Source organism: Podarcis erhardii (assembly GCF_964252035.2).
Source record: "Podarcis erhardii genome assembly, chromosome: 12".
Taxonomy (NCBI): Eukaryota; Metazoa; Chordata; class Lepidosauria; order Squamata; family Lacertidae; genus Podarcis; species Podarcis erhardii.
In genome coordinates, this window is record NC_138513.1 from 579480 (window position 1) to 599703 (window position 20224).

General features: G+C 54.3%; 1 protein-coding gene across 1 annotated transcript; it reads left to right on the forward strand.

Moving 5' to 3' along the window:
- Positions 1-1181: 1181 nt before the first annotated feature.
- LOC309325896 (uncharacterized protein) lies at positions 1182-19553 on the forward strand. The gene is made up of 17 exons (XM_081834240.1): positions 1182-1284; positions 4240-4346; positions 4536-4693; positions 4827-4948; positions 5047-5178; positions 6496-7003; positions 8724-8825; positions 9341-9419; positions 9572-9780; positions 12021-12263; positions 13124-13222; positions 15329-15522; positions 15948-16122; positions 17102-17261; positions 18160-18313; positions 18529-18640; positions 19321-19553. Exons 1-17 carry the CDS (start codon positions 1273-1275, stop codon positions 19500-19502), a joined length of 2748 nt encoding a protein of 915 aa, XP_081690366.1. The 5' UTR covers positions 1182-1272; the 3' UTR covers positions 19503-19553.
- Positions 19554-20224: the final 671 nt, after the last annotated feature.

Genomic DNA, 20224 nt, shown 5'->3' on the forward strand with positions numbered 1-20224 from the left:
GGGGAACTGAGGGACCCCACCGGGTCATCTAGTCCAACCCCGGCCAGGCAGGGATGGGCAGCTGCCCCCAGGGCCGGATTGAGGTTGGATGAGGCCCTAAGGGGCTCCTGAAGGTAATGGGGGGGGGGCTTGATATATCCAGCTGCCCTTTTTGTGTTGGAATAGATGCTATAAGGTAATTTATGGACCTCATAGGTATCTGGGGCCATTTGCACATAACAAATAGGAGCCCACGCAACACAAAACACGGTTCTGGATGGAGGTTTTATTTTATTTGTTTTTTATCTTATATTTTGGAAATGTAAAAGCAGTTTTTCCCCCCTTTAATTTTTTTGCCCCCCCCCCCCAAGAGTGGGGCCCTAAGGTAGAGCCTGTTGAGCTTATACGTGAATCCGGCCCTGGCTGCCCCATCTGGGGATTGAAGGGGCGCTCAATTCGCTCCCTCGAGCTGCAGCGGCGGAAGGGACCCCACCGGGTCATCTAGTCCAGCCCGCCTGCAAGGCAGGAGGGAGCCAGGGAGGAAGGCGGTTCCGAGGACTGTAAGCTCTTCTTATATGCAGTAGCAGCAGCGAGAATATTACTGGCCCAAAAATGGAAGCAAGAAGAATTACCGACGCTTGAAGAATGGAGGATGAAGTTAGTGGACTATGCAGAACTAGAGAAACCAACAGGAAGGATCCGAAACTGGCGGGACCAGAAATTCGCGGAAGACTGGAGTAAATTCACGGACTATCTGAAAAGTGATTGTGAAGAACAGGCGAGGTTTGTAGGGTTGCAAGAGGTTTTGTGAGGAGTATTATTGGAAGTATTGCAAAGAGGGAGAAGGGGAAGGATGATCTGTTAAGAGATGTAAAGGCGATATAAAGTTAAGAAATGCACAAGAAGTGGTGAAAACGGTGGATCGTCAGAGGTGCTGGCGGAAGTCCAAAAAGACTGTACACGTTTTGTGGTGCAATTTATAATTTATATGTTAAAATCAATAAAAATTTAAAAAAGAGAAGGCGGGTTCTGGGTGCGGATTCTGCCGTGCACGGGGGGGGGGGAGGCGCTGGCCCCTCCCCTGCCACCACTAGGCCTGCTGGCCTCTCTCCGGCTCTCTCCGGGGTCCGCCCCCCGGGGGCGGGGCCGGCCAGGAGAGGGCGGAGCCTGGCGCCCTTTGACCTCCCGCGCCTCGCCCAATCGCCAGCCTTCCAGCCGCCGCCGCCGCCGCCGCCGCTTCCGCCCGGGAGCTCGGGAGGGGGAGGGGCGCCTCCTGCGGGACCCCCCGGAGAGATGGAGCCCCCGGTGAGGGGGGGAGGGGAGGGGAGGGGGGAGGGGAGACCAGGGAGAGGCGGCTCCGGGGGGCGGGGGAAGAAGGACCCCCCCGGAGACTCCACGGGGGGGGCACTGCTGGGGGGGGGTCAAGCCCCCTGTCCGTGAGGGTCCCCTGCCGAGCCGGGGCCGGGTAGGTGGGCGGGGTAGAAATGGAGTACTATGGGGGGGCAGGAGGGAAGGCAGCCCTGGGGGGGGGAGAAGGACCCCCCCAGGAGACTCCACGGGGGGGGGGCATTGCTGGGGGCCCCCTGCCCGCGAGGGGCCCCTTCCTCGGGCCAGACCAGCTGAGCCGGGGCCGGGTAGGTGGGCGGGGTAGAAATTGGTGATGGTGATGATGATGATGATGATGATGATGATGATGATGATGATGCCCCTGGCAGAACTGTCCGGATTGCGCCCCCCCCCCCCGCCCGCCCGCCAAGACTAGTGAGCTCTTCCTTCCGCCTCTCTTCCCACCCCCACCCCAGGCAGGTCATCCTCTGATTAAAACCTCTTCTCACCAGGCCATAGTCAATACTTATATATTTATAGACCTATTTATGGACATTTTGAAGCGGATGTTGCACACGCCCCCCTCGCCGGCAGCCCTGGCGGGGGCTCCCCGTCCCTAACTGTGGCAGGGCCGGGTTTAGTATAAGCAAAACAAGAAATAGCTTAGGGCCCCACTCTCTGGGGGCCCCCCCAAAATTCACTATTAATATACTTCTTCATTGTGTTTCAATTCAACAGTTACTTTGATAAAAGACATATTTTGTTATGTGCAAATGGCTTTAGATCCATAAGTTACCATATAGCACATGGGTAGGCAAACTAAGCTCCGGGGGCCGGATCCGGCCCAATCACCTTCTAAATCCGGCCTGTGGATGGTCCAGGAATCAGCGTGGTTTTACATGAGCAGAATGTGTGCTTTTCTTTAAAATGCATCTCTGGGTTATTTGTGGGGCATAGGAATTTGTTCATTCCCCCCCCAAAAAAAAATATAGTCTGGCCCCCCACAAGGTCTGAGGGACAGTGGACCGGCCCCCTGCTGAAAAAGTTTGCTGACCCCTGATATAGCATCTATTCAACACACAAAAACTGCAACCATTTGTTGTGGGCAAAGGACAGCTGGACATAGAAAGGGCCCCTTTCCCTTCAGGAGCTGAGGGCCGCATCAAATCTCAATCTGGCCCTGCCCTGTGGACATGTGCCAGGCCGCCTGTGAGGTCTCTCCTGTTGAGGTTTAGTCTGATTATAGGTTTATAAGTTTTCGTAAGTTAGTTTAAGTGAAGTCTGTTGCAAGTGGATTTCTGATGGACAGGGCCAATCCTGAATGTATTGGTTTTGTGACCATGATGCTCATTTGCCTTCAGTAGCAGTAAAGCTCTGCTGGATGGAAGAAACATTAGTTGCCTCTGGTCTCTTTTTGGGAACTCTGCTCCGTGTTTAATTTTTTTCCTCCCCAGAAGATGCTGGGGCGACAGGGTCTCCTCTTTTAAAGACCCCCCCCATGGCCACCACCCCTGCTTCCTGTGGGTGGGAGTTCCACCATTTAACTCAGCACTGCATGAAGAAGAGGCCCTTTCTTTTCTCTGCCCTGAATCTTCCAACTCTCAACTTTGTGGGATGCCCACAAAGAGAGAGGGGAGGGAAGAAAAAACACTTTTCCGTATCCATCTTCTCCATGCCGTGCATCATTTTATCAATTTTATCTTCCTTTGTGGGTTGTGCAAACAGCTACTCTGAATATTGCTTTTTTACAGGGTGAGGGACCCTGGGCATGGATTTATGGGACTCCACTGAATTAAGGCTTTCAGGGGTCCCTGGCTCTTCCTATATTATTATCATTTTGTTTTATAATGTATATAAAACAGAGATAACAAAGTTGCACGCAACTTAAAATAACAATATTGCAAGTACAGAGTGTTGACTGTATCAGATCAACAAATAAAGTTCCAGTTTGCCAGGCTTGAAGATGACGGTTCCGTCGTCTATGTCCTGAAAGAGTCCCAAATTGTATAAAAAGTGTCGGTTCCAGGCCTTGTCAGATCTCAAATTACGTGTGTGTTTTTCCATGATAGAAAGCTCTCTTCCAGAGTGAGTGGAACCAGGCATCCAGTGTAAGACTTGGAGCTGTTTGAGTCGAGTTACTCTGTAATCTCAATTTTGGACAGCAGGCAATAGTTTTCTAAGCAACATTTATCATTTCTGTCAAAATTGAACCTCAGGAGGGGAGGATCCTGCTGGCCGGCCCCCCGAGAGAAGAGGAGGCTGCGCTGGAGGAAAAGTCTTTTTCCCCCCGTGTTCCTCTGACACCTCTCTCTCTCTCTCTTTAAATACATTTTTATTAATTTTTAACATATTAATTCCAACATTCATACAACATAACTTCTCATCCTATACAATATTTTTGGACTTCCATCGACGCCTCTGATGGTTTCCCATTATTTTTCACATATTATGCATTTCCTAATTTCATATTACCTTTAATATCCTTAACTAATAATTCTCCTCATTGTCTTTTTAGCATTATTTCAAATACTTCACCTTACAAAGCTTCTTGCAAACCTACTAGCGTAATCTGTTCATCACAGCTACTTTTCAAATAGTCCGTAAATTTACACCAGCCTTCTGAGAATCTCTGGTCCCGCAGGTTTCGAATCCTTCCTGTTAGTTTATCTAATTCTGCGTAGTCCATCAATTTCATCCTCCATTCTTCTTTTGTCAGTAGTTCTTCTTGCTTCCATTTTTGTGCCAATAATATTCTTGCTGCCTTCATTGCATATAAAAACAACTTACAATCCTTTCTGTTTATATCATCTTCTACAATGCCAAGTAAAAATGCTTCTGGTTTCTTAATAAATGTATATTTCATCATCTTTGTCCATCTCATTATATATCATTTCCCAGAAGTTTTTCATCCTCTGACCTCTCTCTGCCCCACAGACTTTGGGGGACCTGCTCCTGACCCTTTATGAGATGGGCTTCACCGAGCGGCAGGTGCGCGATGCCCTCCGCGCCGGCTGCCTCAGCGCCCCAGAGGCTGCCAACTGGTGAGTGGCTAGATGACCCCTGGGGTTCCCTCCAGCCCCCTCCCCTGCCCTAGAGGGAGACAGTTCTGCCGGCTGCGCTCCCGGAGGTGCTCCCCCCTCTCCCCTGACCAGCCCTGAACTCCCTGGCAGTGCAGGCCCTGGGGCTTCTCCTGCTTGACGGCCTCGTCGTCTCCTCCTCTCTTTTCCCAGGTTGCTGCAGGAGAGGGCGGAAGAGCCGCCAACCCCCCAGAGCAAGCCTCCCAGAGCGCTGAAGGACTGCAGGGCGATGGACGCCTTCAACCCCCCCAGGAGGGTCCAGGAGGCCTCGTCGGGGCCAGCGGCTGCCAGCCTGGGCTGCCCAACCGCAGGTGAAGAAGAGGCTCCCTGTCCGCAGCCTCTCCCCCCCCCCGCAGGGGAGGCCCAGGGAGGCAGCCTGGGTGGACCTGTTGCACTGTCTCCTTTGGGGTGGGCTTCCCAGCATGCTCCTTCCTCTCCCCCCAGGCGCCAGGGTGGAGGTGGCCGCCAAGGACCCCCCCGGGAGAGCCGGCAGCCAGGCTTTTGCTGAGCAGCAGCGGGAGCAGCTGGCGGAGGAGCTGAGGGCTGAGAGGAGGACCAAGCGGCAGGTGAGACAGCTTTCCGGGGGGGGGGGGTGAGACAGCTTTTCTGGGGCGGAAGCTGCCCCGGCTTCCTCCTCACGGCTCCCTTCCTTCCTTCCTCCCAGGAGCACGAGTTGGCCCTGCAGAGAATCGCAGACGACCGGCGTCGCATCCAGGGCAAGGCCCAGCTGGCGCAGGAAGCCCCCCCTTCGGAGAAGAGAGTGCAGCCCCCCAGCGACGGGCAGTGCCTGCTTAGGGTGAGAGGAAGAGCAGCAGCAGCCACAGGCTCCCTCAGGGGCCATTCCCCACCCCCACCCCGGGGGCCAGGAGGGAAGAGAGGAGGGAATTGCAAGTCTTGGGTGGGGGGCTTGATTCAAGGAGGGAGGGTTGTAGCGTTACCAAAACAAGGAAGGATTGGACTCTGATTAATAGAATGCACAGGAGGCTTGACCAGCAAGACTCTGGGAGGGCTGCGTATAGTAATTCCTCTCCCCCCCCCCCCGGCCCAGGTCGTTTTATTCACAAAATAACTTTTTACACATTGTTCGTAAGAAACAATCAGACTCCCTCTGAGCATTTCAAAAACCCCACGTGGGACAAAGTCAGATCAGAAGAAATTCTTTTAACCACAAAGAAACTATTTCCTACTTGAGCATGCACAGTAGTCCAGAGTAAATAAAATAGGAATAAAAGGAGGAAGGCATTCAGCAAAACCCCAAAGATCATAAACAGGAATAAACAGGAGAGACAGGATGGCGGTATTTGCCATCTCCTTGTGAACTCTCTTCCTGGCCCTTAAGGTCTATCTAAAGATGAAACTATGTCAAAGTAACCTACTATGAGAGCCAGTGTGGTGCAGTGGTTAAGAGCGGTGGACTCGTAATCTGGTGAACCGGGTTCGAGTCTCCGCTCCTCCACCTGCAGCTGCTGGGTGACCTTGGGTCAGTCACACTTCTCTGAAGTCTCTCAGCCCCACTCACCTCACAGAGGGTTTGTTGTGGGGAGGAAGGGAAAGGAGAATGTCAGCCGATTTGAGACTCCTTAAAGGGAGTGAAAGGCGGGATATCAAATCCAAACTCCTCTTCTTCTTCTTCTTTTATCTTTATGTACTGAGGATGCCTGGTGAAGCAACTGGCCTGTGTTTCAGAATGCTTATATGTGCCTGTCAGGTGTAGAGAAAACAAATGGCAGAGGTGGAGAGGCTTGTGGGATTCGATCAGAAACCATTGTCAATTAATCAAACCCAGTCAACGCCATGCTTTCATCGCGGACACAATGGCTTGCTCCATATTTCATAATTCCTCAAAGCAATCCCACCTGACCCCCACACTCTGGATATTGCACCCCTACAGAGGGTGTCTGCCTGTTTGCCGGGGTTGGGCTAGATGAGCCTTAGGGGTCCCTTCCAACTCTACAGTTCTGTGATTCTTGGCTGGGGGGGGAGGTCATTTTGGCCTGAGGAATGTAAGGGCCGGGCCGGATCCCAGGCCAGCCAGATGCCCCTTAGGGGATGCCTTCAAGCAATGCCCCGCAGTGGGAGACCCAGCCCATGGCTGCCCCTCTTCTCCCCACAGATCCGCCTCCCCTCGGGAGACTCCGTGCGCCAGAGCTTCCCGTCCGCCTCCCCCCTGGAGGCCGTCCGCCTGCGCCTCCTGGAGCTTCACCCGCAGCTGCCGCCCGCCTTCTCCCTCCTGCAGGGCTTCCCCAAGCGCCACTTTGGGCCGGCCGACCTGCCCCGCTCCCTGGGGGATCTGGGCCTGGCCCCCAGCGCCACCCTCTGCGTGGTGGGGCCCCCGGCACCCCAGGCCCCGGCCTCCAAGGGGGTGGCGGGGCCTGAGTCCCCACCGCAGACCCCACACGAGGAGGAGGAGGAGGAAGAAGAGGAGGAAGACGAGGAGGAAGAAGAGGAGGAGGAGGGGATGGCAGGGCCTGGTCTCCCGACCCCAGAGGGGAGAGGCCTCTTCGCTCAGGGCGCCCACCTGCCTTCCGTCCTCCGCTCTCCGGCACAGAGGGTGACTCCAGGGGACTTTGCGGGGCTGCACGGCCACGGGGAGCTGGCCTTCCCTGAGCCCCACCGCTGGGGTAAGTATTCAGGAAGGGGCCTTTTGCTGTAGTAGTAGTAGTAATAATAATAATAATAATAATAATTTATTATTTGTACCCCGCCCATCTGACTGGGTTTCCCCAGCTACTCTGGGCGGCTTCCAACAAAGATTAAAAATACATTAAAATGTCACACATTAAGAACTTCCCTGAACAGGGCTGCCTTCAGATGTCTTCTAAATGTCAGGCAGTTGTTGATCTGTTTGACATCTGATGGGAGGGCGTTCCACAGGGCGGGCGCCACTACCCCTGTATGCCTCCAAGCTGCTCTGCTTTTCGTCCACCCACTGAGCGGCGCTCCCCTGGGTGTCAGCCAGGGAGCCCCTGTCCCCTGCCCTCCCTGGGGACGCCCTGGGGGGCTGCACCTGCCAAACAGGGGCTCCGTCGCTCAGCCCCAGCCCTGGTCCCCCTAGGAATGAAGATTGTTCTAGTCCTCTGGACTCTGAGTCCAGGTCAGGGGACATGTCAGAAGATGAGTCCGTCAGGCTCTGCAGGCAGCAGAGGCTCTCTTCAGGCAGGGGGCCTCTCCCAGCAGGGGGTTGAACCCGGCACCTTCTGCATGCCAGGCAGGGCTCTGTTGCTGAGCTGCAGCCTTGTCCCTGAAAGCAGAGCAAGCTGCCAGCCCTTTACAAGAGGCGCAGAGATGCTCTGGGCTCCTTGAGTTCAGTGCTGCCTGCACAGACTGGCAGCAGAGACTTTTCAGGGGTCTTCCAGCCCTGCCTGGAGAGGCTGCCAGCGGGGAATTGAACCCGGCACTTCTGCATGCCAGGCAGGTCTCTGCCCCCCAAGCGATGTATATTTGGGGCTCCTCCCTGGAGCTCCCTCCCATCCCCAGTTCCATGGGGGGGAGCACATCTGTGGGCAGAGGATGTGACTGCCCCACCCCACCCCCCCGGTGTTCCTCCCTTCTCTACAGCTGCCTTGGGCTCCTATCAGGGTGGATTGGATTGGATTTAAATCACAATTTAATTCACTAGTCAGTATTACACTTGATTTCAATCATTTCTTTACAGAAAGACTCATTCTTGCTGGTATAATCTTAATATTTGCAACCAGATGAAGGTTTCGTTTTTGAAATAATAAATTTTCAGAATAGCTTTTACAGTTATATCAGAAATGGCTGATTTGGTTATACTATTAGAAATACATAGAAATTATTGTGAGGTTTAATATGTTAACTGTTTAATTTTGGACAACTTTTCTGCTGTACTTTATTGGAAGGAGAAAAATAATCATTTCCTTAATAACAATAACTTAAATGGAAAATTTATCTTTAGAAAGATAAAGCATTTTATTTCAAAAATCCAATTTAAAATTTTAAAAATCCAATTTTTTGTTGTTAAATCATTGATTTTTCATCCACCCTGGCTCCTATTAATTCCCTGCAGACACACCTCTTGGGGTGGGCGGGCAATAAGCCCCTTCCCAGGCCAGATCAGAGCTGCCTTGGACTCCTTGCCAGGCCTGTGCCAGGGGGTGTAGCAGATAGTGTTGGGCAGGGACCTGGGCTCGAATCCCCACTCAGCCATGGTGTTGGCTGGGTGACCTTGGGGGCCGCTCCCTTCCTGTCAGCCTAGCCTGCCTTGCAGGGGTGTCGTCGTGGGGTTTAACTGAAGAGGAGGAGAACAACAACAACAACTGGATGTGCCCCCTCTAGCAGAAAAGTCCGAAACAAAATGCTCTCTCTGTCCCCCCACAGGGAGGGGCCACCGGATGGACGTGGAGGAGCCCATGGAGCAGGAGTCCTCGGCGACCCTGAGGGAAGGAGAGGCTTCCGGGGGCCGGGGGCCGCCTCTGCCAGGTCAGCACCCGAGGCAGGAAGGTGGGAGGCTCCAAGATCTGGCCTGCCTGAGTCACTGTAGAATTGGGAGGGACCCCTGAAGGTCATCCAGCCCAACCCGCTGCAAGGCAGGAATCTCAGGGTGGAGCCTCTGCTTGGAATCCTCCAAGGAAGGAGAGGCAGCAGCACGCCCTCCCCTCCTGTCCCCAATTACGGCCAAGCAGAGTATAAATCTAAATATACTTCATTAAAATGGGGGGGGGGCCTCGAGACGCTTCCTTGGGTATCAGCACTGCAAACCTGGCTGGTGGGGAACAGGGTGGGGTGGGGGCGAGGAAGCCAAGATGAGGGGGGGGTCCCCTGATTTGTGGGGAATGTGGGTCTACTCTTGAGGAGGGAGATCCCTTGCTGAAGGTTGGGAGGAACTTCTGGCGAGCAGAAAGAAGGGCAGGGCGTAGGCCAGAAGGGGGGGTGGGGTGGGGGCGAGGAAAGAACCTTGATCCTAAGTTTGGGGGGGGTCTTCTTTCTGTTTGAAGGCTCCTTGTCTTTTGGGGAACGCGCTCAGGGCCTCCTGGGGTCTCGGCACCAGTGGCCGGCGGAGGGCAACCTGCTGAGGTAGGGGCCTGGCCCAGCCTGGGCTATCTGGGGGTACTTGTTTTCTAGTGGGCGGAGGAAGGCCGGCTGGGAACGTGGAAGGGGGGCGGGAAGCAAAGCGAATGGGGGTGCCTGGGTGTCTTCATCATTGCCTGTCTCTTTCTGCCCCCCAGGACGGCCACCGGGAGCCGAGCCGAAGCGCCCGCCCTCCCCCTGGCTGTGGCCCAGGCGGCCGAGTTGCGCCTGCAGCGGGTGAATGCGCAGGGCCCCGAAGGCGAGGAGAAGGCCTCTCCGGCCGCCATGTCCCCCCAGGGCCGCCCGGCCCCCGCAGTGCCCCCACTCTTCCAGCTGTCCCTGCGAGGGGCCACAGCCCTCCTCACAGGTAGAGGCTTCGCACTGCAGCTTGCTCCTTCCTGCTGCTGCTGCTTAATATCATTTCGATTTACCGTATTTTTCGCTCCATAAGATGTACCTAGTTTTTAGAGGAGGGAAAAAAATATTCTGAATGAAACAGTGAATGTATGATTTTTGTGGTTCATGCTGTGGCCACAGACATGATATGTGATTTGACGGTGAGTTTGGGGTAGCCCAATGCAAAAATCCTGAGAATCCATGTGGATCCGTGCTTTGTAACCACGTTTTTGCGCCATTGCAGCCCCACAAAACAGTGGATGCGGGGTTTTTTTGTGCAGGCTGTAGCCATGGACATGCTATGTGATCTGATGGTGAATTTGGGGGACCCAATGCAAAAATCCTGAGGATCCATGTGCTTTTACCTCCCCCCTCACAGGCAGCCTCCTTTATCTCTAAAGTCCCTTATCTCCCTCCCAACACCCCCTTCCCTCTTTCTAAAAAAAAAAAAAGCACGATCTGCTTTTTGCCCCTGGGCAATTCGGCTCCAGAGACCACACATTTGCCCCATAAGACACACAGACATTTCCCCTTACTTTTTAGGAGGAAAAACGTGTGTCTTAAGGAGCGAAAAATACGGTATATATCTCTCTTAACCCAAAGGTCCCAGGACCATGTGCAACATTCAGAGCATGATTTGCGCAACGTAATGCAGAGCCTGATATTGCCCAGCTAAGCCCCTGCAAGACAGGGGTCTCCGGCCAGAGAAGATTTAATGGCCAGAAGTCTGGGAGAAGAGGAATGCGCCTAGAGGCAAGCCTCTCTGGGGAGAGCAGGGCACATGCCTATGTCTTCAAAGGCAAAGGATGAGGAAGAGGAGGAGGAAAAGTTCTGGGAAACTTCATCTGCTTAAAGCATCTTCCCTGGCTTCCCATCTCCTCCCAGAGTCCTCATAACGGTTTACAAAACCCTGAAGAACTTGGGTCTGGGGCACCTCAGGGACCCCCTGAACCCTTAGAATATGGCAGCTGCGTCACAGAGATCGTTGGTCCTTCTCTGGGGCCCATTGGACAACAACGAGAAACCAAGCCGTTAGTATCATCCGCCCATTCCTGTGGAACTCTCTGCCACTGGGCACCTTCTGTGCCAACCTTTTAAACACCTGCTGAAAACGTTTCAGTTAAGAAAACCTTCCGCAATAGTTAGTGGAGGCTTGCTTTTAGCGCTCTGGCTTTTCATGTTTTATTATGCTCTTAGTCTGTGATTTTGTTGTTCTGTAGTTCTAAACCGCTCTGATATATATCGAGGACTCAGCAGGATAAAAATATTTTTATAAATAGGCCAACCAGCTCAAAGCGCTGCAGCCGGACTGCCGACTGAGGCTGGTCAAGGGGAGCCGATGACCCTTTGCTTCGGCCGCTGTTTCTGGACACAGTTCAAAGGGCCTCGAAAGCCCTCTCTGGCAGGGGTGGCAAGGTTTACCAGCCGTGGGCTGGATCACTCCCACGGAGATCGTCTGTGGGCCAGACTGGCGCAGTGCGACGCCAGAAATCGCGTCTGCATATGTCCGCGGTGCCTGAAATCGTTTCTGTGTATGCCCGGATGCTGAAAATTGCGCCTACGCAAAAGCAATTTCTGGCTTCTAGACAGGCACAGATGTGATTTCCGGTATCTGCAGCTGCGCAGACGCGATTTGTGGTGCCGCTTAGCGAGTCCCCATGCCATGCTGCGCCAGTTTAGCGCAGCGCAGGGGGGACTCGCTAAGTGGGTGGCTCAGTTCGGGGGCGGCTCGAGGGCCAGTAAAGCGGTCTTTGTGGGCCGCATCCGGCCCTGCACATTGCTGACCCCTGCTCTATGGCTTCTGTCTAGGCTATCTGGAAGACCACCTTCCCCAGAAGAAACCCCCCTGGCTTTCTGGGTCCCCCCGCCCTCCCAAGTCCCTTGCTGGGGGAGGCAGGAGGGGCCTTTCTGGTGGGGGCTGCTCCTAGGCAACTTTGGAACTCCCTGCCTGGAGAAGCCTCCCTCCTCGCTGTCCTCCTTTTCCTGACTTTTTCCAAAAAGGAAAATGGCGCTGTGCTGTTTTTACTCTCTGCCCTTTAATAGATTTCCTGTTTTAGCTTGATTAGAGTTCAGTTACTTTCTGGCAATGATCTCTTTTGGCTTCTCCTGTGGTCTGGTTTTCCTGGGCTCCCCGCTCGGGGGGAAGGCGGGATCCGAACTCAGGGCTGCAATGTTTCCGTCGGCTTTGTCCCCCCCCCCCCCCCCCCGCAGCGCCCAGCAAGCAGTACTGCAGCAGCCTGGCTTCGGTGACGCCGGTGCTGGCGGAGCACCTCCTGGGTCACCTGATGCAGCAGGGCCTGCTCAGCCCCCGCAGCCTCAAGCTCTTCTTCGGCTGCCCCCTCCAGAAGCTGCGCCTCGACTGCTACCCCTACGCCACCAACCAGCTCCTGGGCCAGCTGCGGGCCTTTCCCAGCCTCCGCCACCTCAGCCTCCTCGCCTGCTCCGTCATCACCGGTGAGCGGGGCGGGAGCGGGATGGGCAGAGGGGCCCCCAGGGGTCATCCAGCCCAGCCCCCTGCAGTGCAGGATCTCAGCTAAAGAAGCATAGAATGGCGGAGCTGGAAGGGGCCCCCTAGGGTTATCCAGCCCAGCCCCTGCAAGGCAGGATCTCAGCTAAAGAAGCATAGAATGGCGGAGCTGGAAGGGGCCCCCTAGGGTTATCCAGCCCAGCCCCTGCAAGGCAGGATCTCAGCTAAAGAAGCATAGAATGGCGGAGCTGGAAGGGGCCCCCTAGGGTTATCCAGCCCAGCCCCTGCAAGGCAGGATCTCAGCTAAAGAAGCATAGAATGGCGGAGCTGGAAGGGGCCCCCTAGGGTTATCCAGCCCAGCCCCTGCAAGGCAGGATCTCAGCTAAAGAAGCATAGAATGGCGGAGCTGGAAGGGGCCCCCTAGGGTTATCCAGCCCAGCCCCTGCAAGGCAGGATCTCAGCTAAAGAAGTATAGAATGGTAGAGCTGGAAGGGGCCCCCAAGGGTCATCCATCCCAGCCCCTGCAAGGCAGGATCTCAGCTAATGAAGCATAGAATTGTGGAACTGGAAGAGACCCCCAGAGGTCATTCAGCCGGCTGCAGTGCAGGATCCCAGCTAAAGAAGCATAGAATGGTGGAGCTGGAAGGGGTCCCCAGAGGTCATCCATCCCAGCCCCCCACAGTGCAGGATCAGAGCTGAAGCATTGCTGACCGGGGGGGGGGGGCAGAGAGGGTCTGGGCAGGAGGCTGCTCCACGGGACCTGAGAGCTTAGCTGTGGGAGGCGGGCGGGTTCTGTGCTCTCATCCCCCTGAGCTGACCCTCTTCCCCCATTTCTCCCCCCCCCCAGACCAGGGCGTCTCTGTGGTCCAGCACCTACCCCGCCTGCAGCACCTCAACCTCTCGGCCTGCGTGAAGCTCACCGACAACTGCCTGCAGTTTCTGAAGGGTACGTCACGGACACCCCCCCCCCCCCCGTCCTGCTCTTTTGGCTGCTTCCTCTCCGCCTGCAGGATCAGGCCCATGAGAGCCTGCAGGATCAGGCCCCATGGCCCACCTAGTCCAGCCTCCTCTCCCCTCCCCCTCCCCCCCGCAGCCCCCAGCAATGGGGATTCAGAAGCATCGCGGCCTCTGACTGCGGAGGCAGAGCCCTGGGCTTCTCCAGGAATTTATGTTCTGTTAAAGAAATAATATTCTGCATTAGTTTTCAATTACAGTCCAATAATAACCTCATTATAACAATGCCAAATTACAATGCCATTACTAATACCAATCATTCAGGTACCAAGTTATATAATTTAGGTGCCCCGCCCCCATGTGCTAGACTCAATGGTTTGGTGATTGACTTTATTTCTGCGTTCCAAAATCATAGTAATTTCAATTACACTCCAGTCTAGATAACAATCCTTGCAATATTAACAACTTCCCTTCGTATTGAAACATTAAATGATGTATAAACTTACAAGCAAGGCATTCAAACTATATTCTTATTCTTCCTGTGTGTGGCAGTTATTCTTTCTGTGATATTTCTTCCTGTCCTTGTAAAATGTTACGTCTGTATTTTCCCAGTTGCTGCTGTTCTCCATCATGCTTTGGGCAGAGCTTCAGAAATTCTCCATCGCTCTGTCCTGGGCTCCATTGTTTTGCAACTTTCAACAGCAACCTCAAAAATCACTCTGTCCCAATAAATAGCCTTGTAGAGGCTCTTTTCCCTCTCTGCCTGGGAAGGAGAGCAGTCCGTCAAACTGCAGATGACTCAATAATGAACCTTATCAGTTCCTTGGCAAGTTTGCAGACTCCTTTCATCCTTCCGTCTGACTGAAGATAAATGAGCAGTTATACTCCCAATTAAATTAAATTCCAGCTCCATGGATAATAAAGGATGGGAAGTTTCCATCGTAAACCTTTTGCAAAATAGAGCTCCCCTCCCTTTTTCCTTTTCTTTTTAACACACACAGTTCCATTTGATGTTATATTCCATACCTTCAATACAGTTTCATCCCTCCTTACCTGTACATACATAATAATCTGAGCTAGCGTTCATCTCCATGAATTTATCTCATCCTCTTCAAATGCCACCCAAATTCCTGGCTATCCCAGCCTCTGGTGGGAGGGAGTTCCACAGTTCAATTCTGCGCTGCGAGAAGGAGGACTTGCTTTTAGCTCTCCCCGTGAAAAAAGGGGCCTCTCACCCTTAGGCATTTATTTTGCGTTTGCATTTATTTATTAAATTTGTATACTGCCCCCTAGACCCATAGATTTCAGGGCGCTTCGCAGCATAAAATTACAATTCTGCTTTATTGACTTGCTGATCACAGAATAAGATTTTGGCTTTAATTGTGATGCTTAGCTTATTTTCACTTGTCGCTTTTAAGGCAGTGTTTTATAGAACGTAATTGTTTCACTGATGAATATATGATTTCAACTGCATTTGTGACGCTCTAGTACACTCTGTCGAGCCGTTATTATTACTGATTCTTTGCAAGCCGCTGTGGGAATAATTTGAATGAGAAACGGCAGAGAAATCTATTTTGTGAAGTGTCCTGAGAACTAGAGGGTGTAGGATGGTATACAAATTTAATACAATCAATTAAGGACTTTTTAAAATATATATATATATTATTAAGAATATTACAGTGAGTTAAATAAAATAAAAGATAAAAAGAATACCTAAAGAAGGCAGAGGAAAGTAACAACATGGCAATAAAATATAATTAAGGTGACAGAACTATAATTCGGTATCATCATAAATATAATTATAAATAAATTATAATATACTGTATGTATGTAAACGGTTAAGCTTATTGTTTCCCTCAAGTATACATCAATTCATGGGTCACTGTGTTTTTCATAAATACGTTCCAAATATCGTTAATTTTGTCCATATGGTAATCATTGAAAGCAATCTGTTCCTGTGTTGCAAGAGCTGCCATGTTACTCTGGTCCGTGTCGCTGGGTTTTCTGTGCCCGGCAAAAAGATTGGAATGGATGCCTTGAAAGAACGATGGAGAAATGAATGGGCGTGTGATGGATCTGGCCCCCGCTCTCCCCGCAGGGCTCCCCCAGCTGTCTCACCTGGCGCTGGACCAGACGCACGTGACGGATCGGGGCCTGGGCGAGTTCCTGCTCTCGGCGCCCCCCTCCCTCACCCACCTGAGCCTCAACCAGACAGGCATCACGGACGGCACCCTCGGCCTGCTGCCCCAGTGCGCCCCCCAGCTCTGCACCCTCAGCATCAAGCAGACGGGCGTAAGTGGCCCCCGCAGCCTGGAAAAGGGCCTTCTCCCGGGGGGGGGGAGCTTGGGACGGGTGCAGCCGGCTGGCACCTGGGGGTGGGTGGGTGCGGGTGGTCCTCTCTTGGTCCCGTGGGGGGGGGGGGGCTTTCCCCACCACCCCAGTGTGGTGTAGAGCGTCAGGCCTGAGAGACTGTGACGCTCTTGGGAAGACCTTGGAAGTCGCCTCAAGCTCCTCGGGGTTTAAGCGCAGTGAAATATTGCCCTTTTAAAATGTGTTTTTTGGGGGGTATTGGGTTGTTCTTTTATTTTTATTCGGCATGTTGTGGTTTTATGTCTTGATTTGATTCTGTCAGCCGCCCTGAGACCCCCGGGTATAGGATATATATAAATTCAATAAATAGTAATAATTCAACCGGCTGCGCTGTGTTGCTTCCGCAGGTGGTGGACGTATCAGCCCTGAGGCGCCTGGAGGCTCTGCAGACGCTGCATCTGGACGGGACCCCGGTGAGCGAGGCCTCCCTGTGGGCGCTCTCCTCGCACCCGGCACTCTGCACCCTGACGCTCTCGGGGGTCCAGTCGGTGGACGGCAACACGGCCCTGCAGCTGGTCTCAGGTGCGGGGGGGGCGGGGGCTGTGCCCCTCAGGCGTTTGGGAAAGGGCCCCATTGTCTCTTTGCCCGTGGGTGCTGTCCCAGCTGGGGAAGTGCAGCCTGAGAAGGTTTGCCAGCAGAGGCTGGAGAGGCTGGCACCAGGGGGGCAGGGGGGGGTGTTGCCCATGGGCACACGGAAGACGCCCCCTGGCCGACAGTTCCCCCCACAACAGCTTCCTCTGGGCAGCGAGGGCGCATTAGAATCACCGGCTTCTAGACTTGGAAGGGACCCCCAGGCGGTCATCTAGACCAACCCGGAATGAAATGCAGGACAGGAAGTGAGAGCACAGAGCTTCGCTGGCAGCTGAGGCAGGACCTGTGGCTTGCTATTAGCATTGGTTTATAATTGGAATTATTACTATTAATGTTTTGCTCACCCTGAAGTCCCAGGCTGCAACAATTTAAAATGCAGTCAAACCTCGGTTCTGTTTGACTTCCGAAACGTTTGACAGCCAAGGCGCACCTTCCGACTGGTTGCCAGAGCTTCCTGCACTCAGGCGGCGCATCCGACGTTCAGCTTCCGAAAACTGGAATGTTTGCTTCCGTGTTTTCAGTGTTTGGCAGCCGAAAGGTTTGGAAATGGAACTGAGGTTTGACTGTGCAAGATTGAAAAAGCATGTTAAGCCACCTCAGGAGTCGTAACTGGGGGTTGGGACCTGGAAAGTTACTTCTCCAAGCCCAGCCCCAGTCTGTGGGCCCTGACCCAAAGCTCCCCTGCAGCCCACCTCTAGGGCACTCGCCCTGTGCTGTAGATGCCGCAGACGGAGCCAGGAGCGGCCCCTGGCCCCTGCTCAGTTTTGGCTTCCCTGGCCACCTTGTCCAGGAGTGTTGGAGAGCAGGTCCCCCCATGTTGGGGGGTTGGGGGGGGGAGCTGCGCTGCGGTTCCCAGCTGGCTTGGAGGCGCTTCCACGTGGGAACCCACCCCTTGGGGCTCTTTCTCCAGGTCTGCCTGCCCTCTCTCACTTGGCCTTGCCCAGCCGCCACACGGTCACTGACGCCGGCCTGGCCGCCCTCTGCCGCCTGGCAGGGCTCCTGGAGCTGGACCTGACAGACTACAGCCACATCACCAACGAGGGGCTGCAGCACCTGCCCCAGCTGAGCAGGTGAGGAATGGGTGCACGGATCCTGCCCCCCCCCCAGCAAGGCTGGGCTCTGCACTCCAGCCCCCCAACCCCCCTTCATAGCAGGCCTTGCTCCCTGGGCAGCCGTCCAAGATGTTGGGTTGCGGAGATTTCTTAGAGATTATCCTTCCTGCCTCACGTTCGGGAGTTCAGCAGAGGGTATCCTTTTGCAGCTTAAAAAGTGATGCTTTGATAGGCTAGCATTAGCCATTAATAATAATAATGATATTATCATTATTAGAATATTTGAAATGGTTTCCCTGATGAATTTGAAATGGTTTCCCTGATGAACACTCTGTTACGCTCCGCCGTGTCGTCATTATTACTGATTCTTTGCAAGCCACTGTGGGAATAATTTGATTGAGAAACGGCAGAGACATTTATGTTGTGAACTGCCCTGAGATCTATGAGGTATAGGACAGTATACAAATTAAATTAAATTAGGTTTTTTTAAAAAAATAAAATTATTAATTTTATTACAGTCAGTTAAATAAGACAAAAAGAAAAAGAATACCTAATAATAGTTTATTATTCAAACCCCGCCCATCTGGCTGGGTTTCCCCAGCCACTCTTGGCAGCTTCCAACAAAATATTAAAATACAATAGTCCTTCAGATATTAATAACTTCCCGATACAGAGCTGCCTTCAGATGTCTTCTAAAAGTCAGAGAGTTGTTTATTTCCTTGACATCTGATGGGAGGGCGTTCCACAGGGCAGGTGTCACTACCAAGAAGGCCCTCTGTCTGGTTCCCTGTATCCTCACTTCTCGCAATGGACCCTCGGAGCTGGAGCTCAGTGCTGTGGGGTCCAGAGGCCATCTTTGGCCACTAGACTGGGGGGGCCGATGGCCCGACCTGAGGCTCTTCTGCGGTTCTTTCAGGCTGCGCCGCCTGTCTCTCTGCAACACGCTGGCCACGGACCTGGGCCTGCGCCACGTCCAGGGGCTGCCGCTTCTGGAGGAGCTGTGCTTGGACCGCCTCAACGTCTCCAGCGCAGGGGTGGCACGCTGCATCGTCACTCTGCCCCACCTGCAGGTACGGCCGGGAAGGGAGCAGCGCCGGGGGGGGGGGGCTCAGCCGGCTCAGCCCCTGGGGGAGTGGCAGGCACTGGCCAGGGGCTCCTTCCCTCCTCCAAGCTCCTCTCTTTGGGCAGCTGCAGAGACACAGAGAGGGAGAGACCTGGGGCAGGGCAGGCATGAGGGCCCCAGGGGCCCTGCCCCCCCACTTTATCATCTTCCTCCCCCCCCCAGGTGCTGAGTCTTGCCAGCACGCCGGTTGGAGACACAGTGGTGCACCTGGGCATCTCCCGCTGTAAGCAGCTGCTCAAGGTGAACCTGAGCCGCACCCGCCTGACAGACCGAGGTGAGTCCTGGCCCCCCAACGCTTTTCTGGCCCCCAGCCCCACCTGGCCAGAAGCGGCATCCAGAGCTGCAGTTTCCACGGCCCACTAAGAGAGACGAAATGCAGCAACATTCGAAACCGCAACGGCTGATTGCACATTCACTCAAAATCCGATTAAAGCCCTTTAGTTCCATTAATTAATTTGGCAAAGGAGATGAGCATGATCTGGAGATACTGGCTCTCCGAAGCCTCGCAGCCGTTGGCAGATCCAGGGCTCCCCCCACCCCCCAGGGTTGGTACTGCCACTTTGGGGGACGCCGCTCAAGAACAGCTTGGCGGGGGTCTGGCCTGGGGTGTCAGCTGCCGGCACAGAGATGGGAAGCAGAGGACACCCTCCCCCTTCTCTGTGGGGGGTGCGCAAAATAGAACCAGAATGATAAGAGTTGGAAAGGGACCCCCAAGGGTCATCCAGCCCAACCCCTGGCAATGTCAGCGTCCCTGACAGCTCTGCTGAAAAACCTCCAACGAAGCAGAACCCACATTGCCGGGGGGTGGACTAGATGACTCTAGGGATCCCTTCCAAGGCTCTTTCTGCCCTTAGTCCTCCCTGAGGGGCACGGGCCAGGACACGGGGGAGACTTTGCTGCAGGAAGACCCAGCTCCTGCCCAGCTGCCTTTTGCCCCTTCCTGTCTCTCCGCAGGGCTCCGCTTCCTGCGCCACGTGCCCCTGGTGCAGCTCAACCTGGACGGCTCCGGCGTGACCCCCGAGGGGGTGGCCGTCCTCCTGGCCGCCTGCCCCGCCCTCGGCAGCGTCCGTGCCGGCCACCTGCGCACCTTGCCCTCGGAGGACGTCTCGGACGAAGAAGGAGAAGGACCCAGCTAGGCCAGCAAGGCCTCCTCCTCCCTCCCCCCGGCCTCCCCCCCGACGCACGGCGCACTTCTCTTCCTGCGACTCTGAAGGTTTGGCACGGCAGGGCTCCCTGCAGGGCTGGACTTTCCGCCTCGGAGCCGCCCACGTTCTCAGCGCCCTCGTCATCACCGCACCAGGTCCGCTGGGAAGCCTGCCTCTGCGGACGAGGCTTGTCCTTCACTCGTCTTCCAGTCTCCAGCCTGACTTCTTGTTTCCCTGTAGCTGCATGATGGGTGTTTCTTTCCTTTTTTAAAAGAAGAAGAAGAAGAAATCCATTTCGAAAGCCCAGGCTCTTAATTCCTGGGGGACGCAGAGAAGGAGGAGGGAAGGGGGAGCAGAGGGCCTGGGGTGGAGGAGGCCGGGGACCCCCCATTTCTGAAGATGCCTGACGCAAACGGGTGCAGTCCTTCCCCACCCCCAGCCCAGAGGAGTCCTGGGGGGCAGGGGGGGCCAAATGGGACGCGGAACTCCTGAAAAAACTTCTCTGCAGCTTGTGCCTTAACAATTTCCAATAAAAAAACATTGACGGGTCTCCTGATTGTGTTGCCTCTGATTGTGCTGGCTTGGATCGGGGTGGGGAGCCTCCAGAGACCCTCCAAATGTCTCCCATCACCCCACTGACCATGCTGGGAGCCCCAAAGCCTTTGGGATGATGCCCAGTCAACGATGCCAGGGCTGCCCCTCTTCCACTGTGG

Excerpts from the sequence above, each read along its gene's own strand:
- LOC309325896 (XM_081834240.1), top strand. Across the intron at positions 4,347-4,535 it reads GCCCCAGAGGCTGCCAACTG|GTTGCTGCAGGAGAGGGCGG; the intron begins GTGAGTGGCTAG and ends CTCTTTTCCCAG. Across the intron at positions 9,420-9,571 it reads GCGGAGGGCAACCTGCTGAG|GACGGCCACCGGGAGCCGAG; the intron begins GTAGGGGCCTGG and ends TCTGCCCCCCAG.